We start from the raw sequence: 21480 nt of genomic DNA, 5'->3' as shown, positions 1-21480 counted from the left end.
TACACTCATATGTTCACTGCAGCACTATTTGCAAGAGCAAAGACATGGAATCAACTTAAATGCCTATCAACAGTAGACTGGATACTGAAAATGTGATACATATATACCATAGGATACTATGCAATCATAAAAAGAAGCAAGAGCATGTTCTTTGCAACAACATGGATGGAGCTGGGGGCCATTATCTGAAGTGAACTAACACAGGAACAGAAAACCAAATATTGCATGTTCTTACTTGTGAGAGCTGAACATTTGAACACAAGGAATGGAACAAAAGACACCAGGGCCTGCTTGAAGCTAGAGGATGAGAAGGAGGAAGAGGGCTAAAAAGCTACCTATCAGGTACTATGCTTATTACCTGGGTGACAAAATAGTTTGTACACCAAACCCCCATGACACACAGCTTACCTATATAACACACCTGCACATGTACCGCTAAACTTAATAAAATAAAGTACAACAAAATAACTATTTCATATGGGGAAAAAAGAGTGAGTGAGGAGATCTCTCAGATTGGATTCACTGGGAAATAGACTCTGAGACAGATCTGTGTGCAGATCTTGACTGTCCAGCAAGGACTCTCAGGAACAGCATCTGTAAGGTAGAGATGGCAGCAGCATCAGACAGAGGGAGAAACTGGGCTGCAATGCGGTCTCAACAAAGGCCTCAGCCAGTCCTTCAGCATGCTTGGGAGCTGAGATGGCCCTTAGGAGCTGTGCCAAGGAAATGGGACCAGGGGAGCAGGCCTTTGTACTACTCATTGGCCAATCTTGGGTGACACTTCCACAACTGCTTAATCTTCACCTGGAGCCATAAACTCAGGGGAGGTGTCCCCATCAACTTAAGGCAATTCTTGGAAGGAGTTCAGCTATGAGATCCAGGTAGCACACCATGGCATCCCCTGTAAGAGACACTATTATTTACATAAGATGTACTTGGAATTGAAGAGAGAAATCTGAAGAGCAGCCAGCGAGGCACCTAAAAAGAAGTGGTTGTTGCAGTTAACTTGAAAGCATACTGGCTCCTGGACACAACATTGTCCAGTTTTAGCCAGGCTCACCTATTAGTCAGATAGAAAGTGACCACTATCTAATTAGACAGAGAATCAGTAACGGGTTTATAAGGACAAATATGTTTGTAAGAAAAATGCTTCTGTGGCCACCAGCCAGAGCAGCTGTGATGTATGAGGTGGTATGCAGAGTTAGAATGCTGTACAAAGTCTCACTTCCTGGATGTGAGAATTCATAGGCCACAATTCAGAGGCTACTTCTCCAACCCAGGCCTCAACTTCCTAGTCAGTAGCATGCAACAGTGGAACAAAAACAGCCCTAAGATCTCTTTCATCCTATGTACCAAATTTCCAGATCTTTATTAGCATTCTTAGCAAGAAGGAAAATAATTACAAAATGGATGCCTTGGTAATTACTCCATTTTCTGCTAGGTTCATTTATTTATTTATGTATTTATTTGTTTATTTATCATACTTAAAGTTCTGGGGTACATGTGCAGATAGTGCAGGTTTGTTACATAGGTATATATGGGCCATGGTAGTGGTTTGCTGCATCCATCACTGCGTCATCTACATTAGGTATTTCTCCTAATGCTATCTCTCCCCAATCTCCCCAACCCCCCATTATTCCTTCCCTAGAACCCCACCCACCAGGCCCCACTGTGTGATGTTCCCCTCCCTGTGTCCGTGTGTTCTCATTGTTCAGTACAAGTAGTGTTGAACAAAGTACATGCGGTGTTTAGTTTTCTGTAAACTGGAAACCACCATTCTCAGTAAGTGATTTCTCTCTTGTTCACTGTACTGTCCATGGAACTCTCACAAGCTAGAAGTTTCAGTTTTGTTTCATTATAGACACCAGCTCAGGCTAACTTAAAAGGGAAAAAGAGGTAACTGAAAGGATATCAAGAGGTTTGCGAAAGCAAGGAGAAGCTGGGCAAAATGGAGGAACCAGGGGCATTTCAGAGGGCTGAGGAACAGAATTCAGAAGCAAAGAACCATGTCATGTCTAGAATGGCCCCACCAGAATTTCCTTGCTAAAGCAAGTGAGCTCCAAGCCTTGATGCTATCTTTCCATCCCTTGCAGATTAAAACTCATGGGAATTATAACTTTTTATTGGCTGAGCTTAGGACTCATGCCTTCCTCTCTATGTACTTCCATGAATCTCTCTATACAGATTTCTCTCCCTTAGGGGACAGGGCAGGAAAGGTTATCCTTGCCTCAGCTTCCATAGACTTGTGGGTGGAGAGGGTAAAGGAACTAGACATTCTTCTCCCACCAATCTATTCTTCAAGAAAGAGATTATTCTCCAAGAAAGTCAGGATATTTTAAGCAGGAAAATGGATTCTGGATACACAAAATACCAATATTTGCTAAAGCAGGTGCTCAAACAATGTTTTAGGTGGACATGTGCTCATACATAAAATGTTGAAAATTTCCTGTAAAGCAAACAAGTGCTTTACTTTAACATAAGTGCATAAGGAAAGCTGTTTTAAATATTCTACAGTAGTTGAGACTCTGCCTTAACTCTGACATCAATCTGTATGATATCCAGAATTTCTTTAGTGAAGTTTGAATCTATAGCTTAAATTTGAAAACCCTCAATTTGAAAGATAATATCCCTACTGTTGGGCACCAATGTACAATTCCAAACTTGTTTTCCATTGCTTCTCTCCACAGATATACTCCAGCTAAACAGACACTGTTTGCTAAATGCATCTGCATGATATCTTTTCTATTTTAGTGTATCTCTCTTTCTTGTCCAGCGCAAAGTTATCTTCCTCAATTCCCAACCCCGGAATCTACCCTTCATCTATTACTATAGCATTTTATATGCATCTCTTGTTGGTTTCTATTATTTTCTACATAGAATTAAAATTACTTATGTATAGGTCTTGTCTCCCGTTTTGTTTCTTTTCTTATAATACAGGAGCTCTGTTGGGTCTATCTGTTTCTAAACATTTGAAGTGTGAAATATAACACATACAGAAAAGTTTATAACAAAAAGTTAGTTACATAACTTTCTAAAATATAAGAACTATCTTTGATTTACCTTTTTAACATTTTTACTTTGATATATATTTTGGTGTGTGTGTGTATATATATATATATATATATATATATATATATATACATATTTTTATTTATATGTGCCTGTATACATAATTCGTATGTGTGTACATAAATATATATAAAATACATATTATATATATGTGTGTATGTGTGTGTGTGTGTGTGTGTGTGTGTGTGTGTATAATTTAGTATGCCAAAAAAGGTACATAAAATACGTAGGTTCATTTGGTTTCCTTATCTACCCAGTCTCAACTTTCACCTTTCTTCTGAGCTCCCAGTTCAGGTTTCTAAGTATTGAGGCACATCCCAGATATGAGACATGTTAGCATCTAAAATACAACATATTATGGGACAAACTTCTCACCTTTTACACCAAACTAGCACTTCTTTGTTATTTCTGACCATGTCATCACAATTGTTTTTAGCCAATCAGGCAAAATCCAACATATTCCTTTAACTGATATGGACTTCACTAATGTTGGGCCAAGGATGCAGCATACATATGTACGCTAGATACAGATATAGATATAGATATAGATAGATAGATATAGATATAGATATAGATATAGATATAGATATAGATATACATAGCTCTATTGCCCATGCTGAAGTACAGTGGTGCAATCTCAGCTACTGCAACCTCTACCTCCCAGGTTCAACAATTCTCCTATCTCAGCCTCCTGAGTAGCTGGGATTACAGGCACCTACTGCCATGCCTGGCTAATTTTTGTGTTTTCAGTAGAGACGAGGTTTCACCATGTTGGCCAGCCTGGTCTCAAACTCCTGACCTCAGGTGATCTCCTGACCTCAGGTGATCTGCCGGCCTCAGCCTCCCAAAGTTCTGGGATTACAGTCATGAACCACTGTGCCCGGCCTCAGCATACACACACACACACACACACACACACACACACACACACGCACACACACACATATGTATGTATATATAAATGTGGGGTTGCTTCTGAGCTCTTTATTTCACTCCATTGTCCATCCCCACTTCAAAGCTAGCACATATATTTTGACCTAGGATCCGAAGTATGTATTAATTATATTTGCTTGATTCGTAGGCTACCTATGTTAAAGAAATAGTCCACTGTGGGCACACAGTGAATATTGTTTAAATAAGTGAGGGTTGGGGTAAGAGGGAAGGGAACTGATATTTATTTAGTCCGTGTTTGCTAGATACTTTACATACCTTGACTAATTTATTATTCCCAGTAGCTTTCTGGGAATTTATTGTTGTCTTTTACAGATTAGGAAAGTGAAGCTTGTAGAGCGTCCAGAGAGTAGATGATAGCAGCACATAAACCTAGTTTTCTTTTTTTAATATCAGAGACCACAATGTTCTTTTACTAGATCTCATAGCTTGCACACTGTAAAATTACCACTAAATTCTTATTATTATAAGTGTATTTTAAAAAATAAAACCTCTTTCAAATATCAAAAAAAAAATTCTAGGTTCAGTTTAACAACAGTTACCAAGCAAACAGCAATATTTCTATCATCTGGTTAGGAATTAATTCCCCATATATTCATTTCCGTTTATTTTGTTTGTATATATTTGTGGTTCATTTTTACACAAATAAAAATGTGAAAGATTTGGGGAAAAAACACAAAATTGTGCTGAACTTCAGCAGTAATCAAGATAGTACAAATTAAGACAACAATCAAAGACACTATTTTCTAACCAAACTGGCAAAATTTATAACTCCAATAATACTAAGTACTGGCAGTGAGAACTCTCACACACTGTTCATAGGAGTAAAAATTGGTATAACTACTTTGGAAAATACTGTCACATTATTTACAAAAGTTGAAAATGAATAAACCCTACAATTCAGCAATTCTACTTCCAGGTATATTTAGCCTAGAAAAATTAATGCATTTGTGCACCAAGATACATGACCAAAATGTTCCCATTGGCATGATTCGTCACTACCCCAAACTGTAGATAGGCCATATAAATGAACATGAAAAAATAGATTGGATAATTAAATTTTGTATGTTCTATTGGGTTATCTGTCTTTTTCTTACCAGTATCTGGAAAGTTTAAAATACACACACACACACTTATATGTGTATATATATATATAGGCACATATATATGTGCACACATGTGTATGCATATGCACATACAATAACTTTTTTCCTTGATTAAATATGCTACAAATATCTTATCCCCACACACACGTGTTTGGTGAAATAATCACAGATTAACAACTGAGAAATTCTATGTTATGAACAGAAGGCAGAATTCTTGAGCTTGGATCTAGATACCTGATTGGTGAGATCCTACAGGAATTTTTCTGTAAAAGTATGATTTCTCTATAGGGATGCAATTACTCTCAAAGGTCCAGTCTCTTCACTTTGTTTGATGACAAAAAGTTCCAATTGCCTCTAGAAGTAATGGACTGAGACATTAGTGGTTCACCCTCTTCTAATCTGAATGGTCGACTTTCTTACCAGCTCCTGCCAACATGCCATGTGCAATCCTACCTCCATACCTGAGTTCTGATGGTTGATTAGGAACTCACCATTCATCTCTGCTTATAATATTATTACCAACAGCAACACTATAGTTAAAAAGAGGGTAGCAATTTTGAAGATGATTTCCTACCCATTACCTCCTTTGGCCCTCAAAACACCCTAAGGAAGGTATGGCTGTGCTATCATCTTTACTTTGATGATAAGAAAATTGGCTCAGAGATAAGTGGCTTATACCAGCTTCACCACTGGCAATTTGTAGAGTTTTGACTGGAAAATAAGATTGGAATCTTGAAGTTCTGGGTTCTATCTACATTATTCTTTCAGAGCTGGGCTCAAGTCTCACCTCCTCTGAGGATCTTCCCCTTCACACAGGATTCTTCCTTGTTCCTAATTATTATTTTCTATACTACTCATTTGATAATGGCCACAAATACCTTGAACTATCATCTACCTAGAGGTATAGCCTCTGTTCCACCACATTATTTGTAAGTTGCTCCTGAAGCAGCAACAATATTGAATATCAATTGGCTTCTTCATCAACTTCACACCATGTCTTTTCTGCAAATTGTGTCCAGTTAACATTGGCTGAGGCATGGCTATCACTGTGGGTTGCATTACTCAAAGAGCTGACTCTATGTAACAGGACCGAAAAGAAATATGCCCTGATCCATTCATGCTTTGTGGAACACTGGAAAAATTCCTGCTGATAAAGTTATTGCAAAGCATAGATAAACCTGGAAACCATCATTCTTAGCAAACTGACACAAGAACAGACAAACACTGCATGTTCTTGCTCATAGGCGGGTGCTGAAAAATGAGAACACATGCACACAGGGAGGGGAGCATCACATACTGGGGTCTGTGGGGGAGAACTAGGAGAGGGACAGTGCGGGGTGAGGAGTTGGAGAGGGATAACATGGGGAGAAATGCCAGATATAGGTGATGGGGAGAAAGGCAGCAAATCACATTGCTGCGTTTGTACCTATGCAACAATCTTGCATGTTCTTCACATGTACCCCAAAAACTAAAACACAATAAAATATACATTTTTCAAAAAAGTTATTGCAAAGTGCATTATATTAGTAAACATATATGCAGGGGGCTTTATTCTGTGGAAGTAGGAATTACATCTTATAGTTGTGCTTGTTTGTCTTCTTCAGAGTGCCTTCCATGTGGCAAGGACTCATCACGAAAAATTGTAAGTGATTTATACATGAAACAAGACCTCCATTGAAATTTACTAACATACATGGTGATTTATTTTTTCAGAGCCTTGGTCAGGGAGGCAAAAACTCAGTTTCAGATCTCAGTTTCTCCTTTTAACAGGAGACAGGTAAGTTAACTTCTCAAAGTTTTGATTTCCTTCACTGCAAAACTAAAGCACAAATAACTATATCATGGTGAACAAATAAAAGTATCAAATGTCTTTTTATACAACAAGAACTTTATAAAATATGAAAAAGTGTCAAACCAGATATGGTCCTTGGTGAGTTTAAGCAAGTTAAACTGTAAAAATCAGGGCTCTCAATTGTAAAATGAGAGGATTGGTTTAGATAATTTTTAAATTCTTTCAGCCTTTGGCTAAAGAGTCTATGACTCTGAAATTCCAGCTTCAATTGCCAAGGAATCCTAACATTTTAATTTTTCATTCCCAATACATAAACCTCAACGAGTCCTCTAAGGCACAAAGGAACAGTCTATTTTGAATAATTCAATCATAATCCATTTTTAAAAGAATAATCTAGCCTGATATAAATAACTGCACTGATTTATGAGTTTTCACATTCTCTTTTGAACATTTCAGGTAGGAAGTCCCTGTGCCTTTATTGCACTGCATTGAGCTGCAGGCCCTACACACAGGGTCTCTCATTCATCGGACCATTCCTGCAGGGAGAGGGTGGGTGTTGTTATTAACCGAATGTGCATTTAGTCTCCATCTGGCAGATTTCCTATGTGGAAAGGAAGAGCTCCCCACAGTAATGTGTAGTTTGTGAATTGATGTCTTGCTGCTGACATGACATCTCCTTCTGAGTAGCTTCTATAAATGAATACCCGTGTAATGTCAGCTTGAAATGTGTCTGCTGTAGAGCTGGGAACTTGGAGGGCAGGAAGTTACACAAGGAATGAAAATAAAAGCTAGGACTTGGATGGGACGGGCTTCACCTAGCTGTTCTTGCCATTTTTACTCAGGCAGCTCAAGAGCCAAAATGAGAAGTCCAAGGACAGCTAGGTGAAGAGCTAATATAGGATTCTCAATGGTATGAAAGACACATTCATTATCATGGACACACCTACATACTTAATTTCATGTTACCCTCACACTTTATCCTATACATTGGGCTCAGTGAAACTAAATGACTTTCTTGAGGTCATACAACCGATGAAGAATAGTTAGAATTTTCATCTAGCTTTTGATACTACTCTTTTATACCTATTTATAGTCAGATGGAACACTTGTTTGAGGTGATTTCAACATAAAATATAAATATGTAAGCGTTGGGCCCTTGAATGTTAGAAGACCCACCCTTTTCCTGCCTAAACTGAGGTATAGAGGCATAAAGATATATGTCCATAAGTATGATAAAATGGACTTTGGGGTCTCGATGAGGGAAGATTGGGAGAGAGGGAAGGAATAGAAGACTATATATTAGGCACACTGCTCCGGTGATGGGCTCACTAAAATCTCCTTGCAGGAACTTATCCATGTATCCATGTAACTAAAGAACTTATCTACATAACCAAAAACCTCCTGTACCCCCAAAAACTATTGAAATAAAAATTAAAATTATAAGAAAAAGAAACATGCACAGATACACATCTTTTTTTTTCCCATTTATTTATTTTATTGCATTTTAGGTTTTGGGGTACATGTGAAGAACCTGCAAAATTGTTGCATAGCAACACACGTGGCAGTGTGATTTGCTGCCTTCCTCCCCATCACCTACATCTGGCATTTCTCCCCTTGCTATCTCTCCCCAGCTTCCCACCCCCCACCGTCCCTCCCCTATTTCCCCCCAACTGACCCCAGTGTGTAGTGCTCCCCTCCCTGTGTCCATGTGTTCTCATTGTTCAACACCCGCCTATGAGTGAGAACATGCAGTGTTTGATCTTCTGCTCTTCTGTCAGTTTGCTGAGAATGATAGTTTCCAGGTTCATCCATGTCCCTACAAAGGACACAAACTCATCATTTTTGATGGCTGCATAATATTCCATGGTGTATATGTGCCACATTTTCCCTATCCAGTCTATCGTCGATGGGCATTTGGGTTGGTTCCAGGTCTTTGCTATTGTAAACAGTGCTGCAATGAACATTCGTGTGCACGTGTCCTTATAGTAGAACAATTTGTAATCCTTTGGATATATACCCAGTAATGGGATTGCTGGGTCAAATGGAATTTCTATTTCTATGTCCTTGAGGAATCGCCACACTGTCTTCCATAATGGTTGAACTAATTTACACTCCCACCAACAGTGTAAAAGTGTTCCTATTTCTCCACATCCTCTCCAGCATCTGTTGTCTCCAGATTTTTTAATGATCGCCATTCTAACTGGTGTGAGATGGTATCTCAATGTAGTTTTGATTTGCATTTCTCTGATGACCAGTGATGATGAGCATTTTTTCATATGTTTGTTGGCCTCACGTATGTCTTCTTTTGTAAAGTGTCTGTTCATATCCTTTGCCCACTTTTGAATGGGCTTGTTAGTTTTTTTCTTGTAAATCTGTTTTAGTTCTTTGTAAATTTTAGATATCAGCCCTTTGTCAGATGGGTAAACTGCAAAAATTTTTTCCCAATCTGTTGGTTGCCGATTCACTCTAATGATTATTTCTTTTGCTGTGCAGAAGCTGTGGAGTTTGATTAGGTCCCATTTGTCTATTTTGGCTTTTGTTGTCAATGCTTTTCGTGTTTTGGTCATGAAGTCCTTGCCTACACCTACGTCCTGAATGGTTTTGCCTAGATTTTCTTCTAGGGTTTTTATGGTGTTAGGTCTTATGTTCAAGCCTTTAATCCATCTGGAGTTAATTTTAGTGTAAGGTGTCAGGAAGGGGTCCAGTTTCGATACACACCTTAATATATGTTGGAATAGTTATATAGACTCTAGATTTTAATTTTTTATAGAGCTCTATGAGGCCTATTGGTGTGAAAAGTTCTTGCTTGGGCTGGGCATAGAAAGAAGTTGGGAAGGAAAAAGAGGAGAAGAAGAAAGAAAGAAAGGAAGTAAAGAAGGAGGAGCAGGAAGAGGAGGAAAAAAAGTCAATTATATCAAGTAGGAAAACTGTGTAGCTGAGATTAGAATGCACCCAGTGCTTGAATAGCTGTTTCCCAGGCTCTTCTCCAAATGCAGGCACTCTTTAGCTCTGTAGATTTCAATGAGAAAGATTCCTATATGTAGTGGATCCTAGCCTGTAAAGGCTGTTCTTCCTTGTGTGTTGCTGGATGGGCCTCATTGCTAAAGAAGAGGGGAGGGAGGAGGGTGAATTGAGCAGATATAGATTTTACAGGCCTTGGGCTCAAAACCTCCTAATCTTTCCAGGTGATGGCAACCATGTGCCAGAGAAAGCTATACCCATGTTCCTCATGTTCCACGACTCCTTCTTTGCTCTTTTTCCCAGAAGACTTATGATTTATCCTCCTCAGACAGAGGCTGCCCTGTGCATAATGGAGTTGAATAATCTCAAAACTAAATTGATGTTTTAAACCACCTGAGTTAGCCAACCAAGATTTCTGGTTTTCATCTATAAAGTAAAAATTAATTTGTTGAGTTTTCTGGGGAGATTTTGATATCATGACCCATTGTGGTGACTTAGAGTAATTGTAGTTATAAACACCATCAAACAATTGATATGTGAGAAGTGGAATTAATCACCACTCCCTTCCCAAGCACACACATTCGCTCACACCATCTAGCACATGAGACAAGACCTGAAGGTGGGCTAGTGCTGTGCGTCATTGTGCTGTTCCTATCTATCTTAAGAAGCAAATTTCCAGGCAGGCTTTTTTATTCTTGTAGCATCTAATTACAGAACACCAGAATGCAATGGAGACCCAGAGGTGAGCTGAATTATTGAAAAAATAAAAGCAAAGACAGCCCAGAAAGCTATTACACATCTTCATAATAGATTCACCAAACTTAAGGGTGCTAAGAAATGCAAGCATTTAATTCAGAAGACAAATATATTTTTTCATAGCTTTAGGGAAAATAGACTTTTTTTCTCTAAACCTTCTGGAAGTTTTGGTAATTATGTTAGAAACAAGAAACACAGAAGATAGTGTAGGCTCTCCAAAGAAAGGTTAAAGTTTAAATCATTCATCTATTAAAATGTTTTCATACGTCTGTATACAACAAGGTTTATTGTTTCCCCAACACCTTAGCGAAAGGAAATGGCAATTGCGGAGGCACATGACGAGTGAGTAAGGGCAGGAATGTGGTAGGGAAGGGAGAGTATGAGGTTGGAAGGATTTAGTCTTTGGCCACCTAACTCTTGATTTAGTGCCCTGTCCTTTAAATTACAACTTTCTCTGAAATATCATTTAAACTATTGAAACATCCTTTGTCTACATTAGAAAGTCCAACTTTCAAACTCACAGAACAAAGAAATAAAAAACAATACTGCATGTTTAGTTGATAAATATTATAAATGAAAGTGGGATCTCTACACCAAGTTTAACAGTGAATGAAAAATTCTTAGAGTTAAAAATATGGTTAGGAAAATTCAGCACATTCGGTTGTATGCTTCCATGTTCTGCTTTGAACCACATCAAAAAGCTAAATCAGGAAAAGCTTAACTGTCTCATGTTGCTGTTCACTAAATACAAGATTATCTTTGTAAGTAAGACTTTTCAATGTGCTGCTTTTTACATCTTCTCCTGATAGCAGAAGTAACCACTGTTCTTGGGGAAGAAAGAACTGAAGCCAGCCAAATCTTAAAAGTCATGATGGCATTTAGGAGGGAGAGAAAGTTTATCTCCCTTAATTGCTTGCCTACTTCCCACTCACACTTAATATTGGGAATAAAGTTTGTTGAGTATTTTCCAGAGAACACTTTTCACTTCTTTGTTCCTCAGGCTGTAGATCAAGGGATTCAGCATGGGAATCACCACTGTGTAAAACACAGAGGCTATTTTGTCTGTGTTCATGGACTGGCTGGAGTTGGGCTGTAAGTACATGAAGATGATTGTGCCGTAGAAGATGGACACAGCAGTGAGGTGGGAAGCACAGGTGGAGAAGGCTTTCTTCCGCCCTTCAGCAGAACGCATCCTTTGAATGGTGACGCATATGAATAAGTAAGAAATGAGGATGACCAGGAGGGTGAAGAAGACATTGAAGCCCACCACGAAGAAGACCACCAACTTGCTGATGCGTGTGTTGGAGCATGAGAGAGACAGGAGTGGGGGAATGTCACAGAAGAAATGATTAATCTCATTAGAACCACAGAAGGAGAGTCTGAAGGTGCCTGCTGCATGGATAGAGGCATTGAGGAAGCCAGAGACATAGGAACCAATAGCAAGGAGGGCACACACACCTGCTGTCATGGTGGTGGTGTAATGTAGGGGCCTACATACCGCTGCATGGCGGTCATAGGCCATGGAGGCCAGGAGGTAGCACTCAACAGTGGCAAACCCCACGAAAAAGAAGAACTGAGCTGCACATCCATTGTAGGAGATGACCTTGTCCCCTGACTGCAATGCATCCATTGTTTTGGGGGCTACAGCTGATGAGTAACCCAAGTCTACAAAGGAGAGGTTACTGAGGAAGAAGTACATTGGAGTGTGGAGGTGGGAGTCTGAGTGGATGATCACCATCATTCCCCCATTCCCAACCAGCGTGATGAGGTAGATGAATAAAAATGCCAGGAGGAGGGGTATCTGAAGATTGGGGTCATCTGTTAATCCCAAGAGGATAAACTCGGTGACTTCTGTGCTATTCTCCATTGTGACAAATTTGAATTAACCTGATGATTAAAGAAGAGGCAGCAACAAAATTCAAATGAAAGTATGAGATGGGATTATGGGATGATAAAAAGGTAAAAAACTAGTGTATAGAGAGAAGGTACTGTGTGTAAGATTCATGCTAAAATCTCCTGGTATATTACAGCTTTGAACTCATATGAGATAGGTGCTATTATGCCCATCTTATGGTTAAGAAAGTTAAGGCTCTGGGACCTGAATATTGAACAAGATAGTCTATTTAGGGGCCAGAATCTAAGTTTGCCCGTTTGTATTGCTGAATCCAAAGTCCATACATTCAATTTGAATTCTTCAACATATTTACATCATATAAAGTCAAATTATGATATGGATATAACTTTGTATGTATTTAATTATTAAACATTAAAATGTCCATCACTCATTGTCTTCCACATTCTACTTCCAACAGTATAGCCTCACTAAAGATTTTCCAAATTTCTCTTTCCTTAAAACAACACAAATCTATTCTCTCAAAGTTCTGGAGGCCAGAAGTCTCTAATCCATTTCACCGGGCCAAAATCAAGGTGTTGGCAGGACAAGGTCTGTTTGATACTAAATCCAAAGATCTTAACCACAACTTTTGTTGCCTTTATAAATTATTCCCTAAACCGTAGTTCAACTGAAAGGGAATATGGTATATGTAAATGTGAGTATGTATTTATATATATTTAGTATAAAACTATGACTTTAATATATACAAATGTTTTTGTTTATCTGTGTATATGCATATGTATCTTTTTTTTTACCCCTTATCAGAAGTCTTTGTGGTAGACCCTAATTACGGTTAAGTCCTCCCTTCTCTGCATCCTCAAAGCACTTGAGTCTTGGCTGATTATTGCACAATGAGTTGGGCAACCACTCACTCTTCAACTAGCTCTAAGCCCCTTGGGACAGTAACTGTCTCCATCCTTTCTGGTCCACCCATCCTGCCATGGCCCCTCACACACATATATAAATATTTGGTGAATCAAACAGAAGATCAATAGGAAAGTGTGTAAATATTTCTCATGCTCTATTCCACAACAAACAGACTGTTGTCCTCTAGTCTCACTGGGCTTGTGCTTTGGGACAGAATATTAGCTTAGATTTGTCATATGAAAAATATTCAGGAGTAACAGTGAGTTTGCAGATGATCAGGCCTGGAGACAGGCTTGTGTCCTTAATTTACAGCACTCTTTCTCGTCTATTTTTGTTCTTCAACCTGAGGTGTTCAGGGCTTTTCCCACTCCTAGTAGCAGAGTGAATGGGAGCAGACTCAGAAGAAGTGAGAAAGAAAATGCAAGAGGAGAGGAGGGAAAGAGTTTGGAAAAGAAAAGAGGAATTAGAAGGAGAAAATGCTTCAGCTCTGCTAGACTTTAGCTTACCTTGAAGAATAACAAAAAGAAGGGGATACTATAGCTTGTCCTTTTGGATGACCATGACACACACACGATGTGGCTAGTTTCATAAGAACTGGCTCAGTCAGCTTGGTACATTACTACCCAGTTATGTACCAATTGACTTTTTGACCAGTAGCATTTTCCATTATATTTATCCAGCCTTTTTGACTTTTTTTCTTTTGACTTTTGACATATGTGTATACTCTCTAATTCAGCAGACACAATATCCTGTAATCTATGACAGGCAGTGTTCTGATCTTACATATTAGGAAACAGAAGGATGTGGTGTCCCTCAAGGTCACACAACTACTTAACTGTAAAATCTGTACAATTCCAGAGCCTGATTTTCCAGCCTCAGCACTTTTGACATTATGAGCTGGACAGTTCTTTGGTGCAGGTTGTGCTGGGGGGTGGGGGAGTGCCGTCTTGTGCATTATAAGATATTCAGCAGTTTGCCTGTCCTCTCTCCACCTATTAGATTCCAGTAACACCACCACCTCCCATTTGCAACAGTCAAAAACGTCTCCAGACGTTGCCAAATGTCCCCTAAAGAGTAACATTCCCCCGATTGAGAACCACTGTTCTAAAGTTTATAAAAAACAGTGGTTCTAAAGTTTATAAAACCCTTTTTGCATTTACTTCTTAATTTAATTATTGCATGACTAGATAGATGATAGATAGATAGATAAACAGATATAGACATGAAGAAACTGAGGCTCAGCGAGGTGAAGTGACTGGTTTAAGGTCTAGAACTCTGGCCAAATATTACTGCTTATTGGTAGAGGGAACCCAGGAAGGGATAATTGCTTGCTAAGTACTGTGGTCCTTTAACTAAAGAGATATTAGCCCTCATATATCTACACCAACCTTTTCCTTGACACAAAGTAGGATGAAAACCTGGAAAAATTCCAATAATAAAATGCAGCTGACTTAGGGTGGATTCTGAATTATTTTCCAAAATACCTTCTCAAATGCTTATTAGATCAATGTCCTTGGTTAATATTGACCACGGGAGTCTATTCACTTAAGCTGTAGGTTCAGTTTCTAAAACCCATTACACATCCCCCATATTGAACTGCCCCGGACTGCCATCTTCATCTATCAGCAATTAATATTCAAGATACTTTCTGTGTTCCCTTGATGGGCAACCCTTTCCATTATGCATTGCAGTTGCTGTTAATAAATGTGTTGAAATCCAGAGCAGCAGGGAGAAATCTGGAGTCAGGGCAGAGAGAAAAGGCCCATTTACATAGCACCAACCCTCGAAGCCTGCAAGGCCTGAGTTCAAATCCTGCTGCTGCTGCTGCTGCTGCATCTCCTCCCACTCCAGTCCTGAAAAACCCAGGCTTTTCTGCATGGGCCTAAAATAAATTTCGGAAGGAGTCTTGAAAGAGAAAAAATATTTTAAAAATATCTAAGGTCGAATACTGAAATATCTAAGGTTAAAATATTAAGTTTAAAACTAAAATTTAAGGAATTATTATTGTTACAAACAGAGAAGTCTAAGCCATTAAGATAGCTTGGAAAGAAAAAGTTCCATGAAAATTGCCTCTAAAGGGGTTTGAAGCATCACCCCCAGTCGTCACAGCCCCATTTGGGGAGTTCTAAAGAAGACTCTCAATGGAATAAATTCCATAAGGGAAGAGAGAAGGTCTGTATTGTTTGTCACTGTTTCGTGCATTATTATCCACCACTACATTTGAGGCAGCAGTAAAGTAGACTCAACTATTTGTTAAGTGGTGAGTGAATTTGAATATCAGCAGTTGAGTTAGAATAAGAGCTTTAATGCTCACTTGCTTTGGGACTATAAGCAAGTCAATTTTCCTTTGCAGACAGAAGATAAAGTAAGATAAAATATAAGAAAACCCAGCTAGTGTGTGCCTCTAGCAGGTGCTTAATAGAAACTAATTAATCAATCTTTTTATTAAACTGTAGGCCGAATGTGTGAACTTATTTCCCAGGTTTTATTAATACCATTTGGTAGCAACACCCCATCTAGCAATGACTATGGCAATGGGTGACTCAGAATTACCTGTGGGAAACTTCTGTCTCTATTCTTGTGAAATGTAGCAGAGGAGGTTGGGGAAAATTGAATTAAAAGTCTTTTTATATACCTACTTCTGAGCCTCCTTCTTTTAGACAAATCCATTATTTCTACCCACGGTGTGAAGAATACGGCTTTTTAAAAAGGTCAGGGAAAACATACCTATGTCCTTGGGAATTATGAGATCTCAATTCAGAACTGCTTCAACACTGGACTTTTTGAAGTCTGAAAAAAGAAAAGAAGAGTTGTTGGTCTCTGAGGACCTTGGATTTCAAATAGTAAAAGATTTCCTGAGGCTATGTGATAAAAGTGTAAAGGCAGTTCAGCTGCTCCTGCAGTTTGCTTGAGACCCTAAATGAGCCATACCAAACTATCTGAGACGTCTGAGATCAGCTAGAAGCTGGTGCCTATGTAGATTAAGGAGCCTCTGAAGCGGGATTACCGGGTTCCCAGGTTCCCTAAGGTCTCAATTCCAATCCAGGGCTCAGCAACATACAAACAAGCAATTATAACACCACTTTCCTGAGGGAACTGAAACATTGTTATGATATGGAGGCACCTCAAAGATCCCTTAGGGGCCACAGGGGAGTCTTGGTTCTTCTAATCATAGGCTAATATTACCGACGAGAAAATTCTGTCAAAAAAATGCTTTCAAAGGAGCTTGAGGATCCAGCCCCCCTGCACGCTCAGCCCACAGATTTCCTGTGAGTATTGGGAGCTGGCCCTTTATCCAAGACTAAATGGGGAGAGATTTTCAAAATGTCAGAGTATAAATGATAAATTGTATCAGAATTTCCATTTTCCCAAACCCAGCTCTGTCTACAGAACTCAAAGTTCCAAAGAGCTCTGTGAATCAAAACACTTCCAGGAATTTTTTTTTTCCCCAATCAACTTGGTTTTAAATAAATTTTAACATGGAGCTTATAAGAAGCAAAGGATTTCTCTATTTCAGCCTCTACTAAATTTATATGTAAAAAAATATATTTATATATTATACATGCTATTATATATTTATATATTATAATACATAATATAGCTTCCTATATTTCAAGCCCTTTGTTCAGTATATACTTGTGTTATTTCACTTAACATTCATATAACTCTACGAGAAATATATTATCTCTCCAATTTTACAGATGTGAAAACTTCTATACATATCTAATATTACTTATCTAATAATTATTTTACTAATTTACCTAATAATATTTTTCTAATATTATTCTCTAATAACAGAAACCAAGGCTGCTTAGAGGAATGGCTGGCTCTAGCAGTGGAGCAGGGAATATACCAGAGAAGCTTGGAGCATCTTACAGTTCCAGAAAGTAATGAAATGCTCAAGTCTGTCTGACCCAAATTCTGTATATTTTTACACTGTGCTCTACTGCTTCTCTTGGGAACAAATGTGGAAAAGCAGAGATGCTCTTAGAATCTAGAAAATGATATTTTCTTAGGTTCTCACAAATCCATGTTCCACTACAGTCAGTTACAAAAGTAGAGCTTATTTACTCACTTTTTCTTTGCTCTCATGAAAACATTTCCAAGAAAAAGCCCACTGTTAGAATACTCTTTTTAAACAAAAGAAGACATATAAAGTGGCCAAGCAAGTGGAAAGCTAGGTGATAGGAGTCCAAGGATATTTTTGCATACTCTTGGAATTTTGTAGCATCTAATCACCTGACCCACCTGTCCGTCTCTAAAGACTTAGGTTTCTTTGTCATTATTTATTTGACCAATATAACAACCAAGGGAAAAAAACTTGAGAAAGAAAGAGGGAAAAATGGGGGAAGACAGATAAAGAGAGAAAGCAAAGAAAAGGAGAAGGGGAGGGAATGGGACAGAAGAGGAAGAAAGAGAGAGGAAGAAGATGAGGAAAGAAGAGAAATTTCACCTGTAAGTTCAACACTCACAACTGAGACAATCTAGCCTATATATCTGACTTTATAAAATAATTTAGTACTCTCCTTTATCAGTGTTTAATACTCTAAAAAATCAAACAGATAAAAATGAAGACCATGAACATGGTGAAGTGGGGTGATTCTGGGTTTTGGCAAGTAAGAGGCCTAGAATCAGCCACTTATGAACGGATAACAGATGAATCATTAATCTTTTTGAACCGCATCCGTTCTTCATGGCGCTCAATATATCCTCTTTCTTTTCCCTCCAAAGGCTCTTAATTCCTGGGAAACACTCCTGCTTTTCCACTTTAACACCTTCAGCGTCTTCACTGTTTGGTCTCCTCACGAGATCAATTTGACTCTTCACCTCCAAATAGTTACACCTTGGGGTTTTGCAAAAAGTAAAACGCAGGAAGGGCCAATTCTGACTTTGGGATTGCTTCAAGGCCAGGTACCAGGGTCTGTCCATCCATATTTGAGTTAATGCTGCCACCTTGAGGCCATCTCAAGCTTTTCACCTGATGAGCCGTTCCCAGTGTTGGGGCTGGGAAAATTAGGACTCGTCTTCCTTGCAGCACTGACCAGTAAGTTCATATAGGAAAATGCTTTGGAATTACAAGAAAAATCAAGAAACTACCCTCTGCCTAAAAGGGTAATTTCATGGCCACATAGAATGTTAGCACCTCTTAGGACCTTGGAGGTCACAGCCACCACAGCCCACAGGTGACAATTGCAGTTAGAGCCAAATGCATCGGTTCAAATCCCAACTCTCCCTCCTAGTTCCTGGAAGGCTCTTACATGTCACCTAGTCTCTCCACTGCACTCCTTCTCATTATAGGGCTGTTGAAAATTAAAGTTAATCAACATAAAGTACAAATAAACTTCAGAAATACTGGGGATTTAGTTTCAGAACACTCCAATAAAATGAATATCACAGTAAAGCAAGTCACCAATTTTTTTTTCTTTGCTTCCTAGTGCATATAAAAGTTGTGTTTACGCTATATTGTGTCTACTAGCATTATGTCCAAAATATGTTTAATTTAAAATACTTTATTGCTAAAAAATGATGATAATCACCTGAACCTTCAGTGAGTTGTAATTATTTTTTGCTGGTTGGGGGCCTCGATGGCTGCTGACTGATCAGGGTGATGCTTGCTGAAGGTTGAGGTGGTTGTGACAATCTCCTAAAATAAAACAACACTGAAGATTGCTGCATCGATTGACTTTTTTTTTTTTTTCTTTTTTTTGGCAGAGTCCCTCTCTGTCACCCAGGCTTGAGTGTAGTGGCGTGATCTTGACTCACGGCCATCTCTACCTCCCGGATTCAAGTGATTCTCATGCCTCAGCCCCCTAAGTAGCTGGGATTACAGGCATGTACCACCACGCCTGGCTAGTTTTTGTATTTTTATTAGAGACAGTGTTTCACGATGTTGGCCAGGCTGGTCTGGAACTCCTGACCTCAAGTGATCCACCTGCCTCGGCCTCCCAAAGTGCTGGGAATACAAGCATCAGCTATCGTGCCCAGCCGATCGACTTTCTTTTATGAAAAATGTCTCTGTAGCATGAACTGTTGCTTGATAGCATTTTACCTACAGTAGAACTTCTTTCAAAATTGTAGTAAATCCCCTCAAACCTTGCCAGCGCTTTCTCAGCTAACTTATGGAATGTTTGAAATCCTTTGTTGTCATTTGACAATGTTCAGAGCATCTTCCCCCAGAGTAGATTCTATCTCAAGATACCGCTTTATTTTCTCATTCATAAGAATTCCTCATCTGTTCAAATTTTGTCATGAGATTGCCGCAATTCAATCACATCCTCAAGCTTCGCTTCTGATTCTAGTTCTCTCGCTATTTCCACCACATTTGCAGTTACTCCCTCCACTAAGGTCTTAAACCCTTCAAAGCCATCCACGAGAGTTGGAATCAATTTCTCCCAAACTCTTGCTAATGTTAATAACATGAATTCATGAATCAGGAATTTTCTTTATGGTATCTAGAATGGTGAATCCTTCCAGAGGTTTTCAATTTACTTCACCCAGATCCATCAGAGGAATCACAATCTATTGCAGCTATAGCCTTACAAAATGTATTTTATAAATAATAAGACTTGAAAGTCAAAATTAATCCTTGAATCATGGGCTGCAGGTTGATTGTTGTATTAGCAGGCATGAAAACCACATTAATCTCTTAGTTCATCCCCGTGAAAGCTCTTGGGTGACCAGGTACGTTGTCAGTGAGCAGTAATATTCTGAAAAATATATGTATTTTTCTAAGCAGTAGGTCTCAATAGCGAGCTTAAAATATTCAATAAACCATGCTATAATATAGTCTTTGTTATTCCATTTATAGAGCACACACAGGGTAGATTTAGCGTAATTCTTAAGGGCCTTAGAATTTGCAAAATGATAAATAGAATTGGCTTCAATTTAAACTTATCAGCTTTCTTAGCCCCTAACAATAGAGTCAGCCTGTCCGTGGAAGCTTTGAAGCCAGGCATTGATTTCTCCTTTCTAGCTATGAAAGTCCTAGATGGCATTTCTTTCAATATAATCATGTTTTGTCTGCATTAAAAATTTATTGTTAGGCCAGGCATGGTGGCTCATGCCTTTAATTCCAGCATTTTCTGAGGCAGAGGTGGATGGATCACCTGAGGTTAGGAGTTCAAGACCAGCCTGGGCAACATAGTGAAACCCCGTCCCTACAAAAAAAAAAAAAAATTATCTGGGTGTGGTGGTGCACTTCTGTAATCCCACCTACTCAGGAGACTGAGGCACAAGAATCACTTGAACCTAGGAGGTGGAGGCTCCAGTGAGCTGAGATCTCACCATGGCACTCCAGCCTGGGTGACAGAGCAAGGCCCTGTCTCAAATAAATGAAAATAATAGATAGACAGATATAGATAGATATTGTTTAGTGTAGTAACTTCCATCAAGTATGTTAGGTAAATCTTTTGGATAACTTGGTGTAGCTTCTACCTTAGCAATTGCTGTTTCACTTTGCACTTTTATGTTATGGAGATGTCTTCTTTTCTTAAACTTCATGAACCAGCCTCTGATAGCTTCCAATTTTTCTTCTGCAGCTTCCTCACCTTTCTCAGCCTTCACATAACCGAAGAGAGTTAGAGGCTTCTCTATTAGGCTTTGGCTTAAGGAGATGTTGTGGCTGGTTTGATCTTCTATCCAGACCACTAATATTTTTTCCGTATCAGCAATAAGAATATTTCATTTTATTATCTTTCAGGTCTTCTCTGGAGTAGCACTTTTAATTTCCTTCAACAACTTTTTCTTTGCTTTCACAACTGGGACAACTGTGTGACACAAGAAGCCTAGCATCTGCCCTATCTCAGCTTTTGATGTGCCTCCCTCACTGAGTTTAATCATTTCTAGCTCTTGATTTAAAGTGAGAGATATGCAACGCTTTCTTTCTATTGAACATTTAGACTCCATGGTATGGTTATTAATTGGCCTAATTTCAATGCTTGCTGACTTGCAGACTTATTTCTATCCATCAATTTCTCAGAATTTTCTGAGTGTCTGCATACTCCACAACCCCATGCAGGTAAATGCACTCTCTATGGATGTGTTTTCCTTCATCTCCTTTCCCAAATCAAGGCCATCTAATATTA

The 21480-nt window shown here is 38.8% G+C and overlaps 1 protein-coding gene across 1 annotated transcript; it reads right to left on the bottom strand.

Annotated features, from left to right (window-relative positions):
* Positions 1 to 9641: 9641 nt before the first annotated feature.
* LOC116554996 (olfactory receptor 5B21) lies at positions 9642 to 19116 on the bottom strand. Its single transcript, XM_032283323.1, has one exon. The coding sequence runs from the start codon at positions 12500 to 12502 to the stop codon at positions 11570 to 11572; it is 933 nt and encodes a 310-aa protein (XP_032139214.1). The 5' UTR covers positions 12503 to 19116; the 3' UTR covers positions 9642 to 11569.
* Between the last annotated feature and the right edge of the window lie 2364 nt (positions 19117 to 21480).

The sequence above is a fragment of the Sapajus apella genome, unplaced genomic scaffold (genome assembly GCF_009761245.1).
Source record: "Sapajus apella isolate SASKATOON/1434 unplaced genomic scaffold, GSC_monkey_1.0 scaffold14, whole genome shotgun sequence".
NCBI lineage: Eukaryota > Metazoa > Chordata > Mammalia > Primates > Cebidae > Sapajus > Sapajus apella.
Note: the sequence above shows the minus strand (reverse complement) of the source record. Positions and strands in the feature narration are given on the sequence as shown.

Coding starts and splice junctions, on each gene's coding strand:
- LOC116554996 (XM_032283323.1), bottom strand. CDS start 12,502: ATGGAGAATAGCACAGAAGTCACCGAGTTTATCCTCTTGGGATTAACA.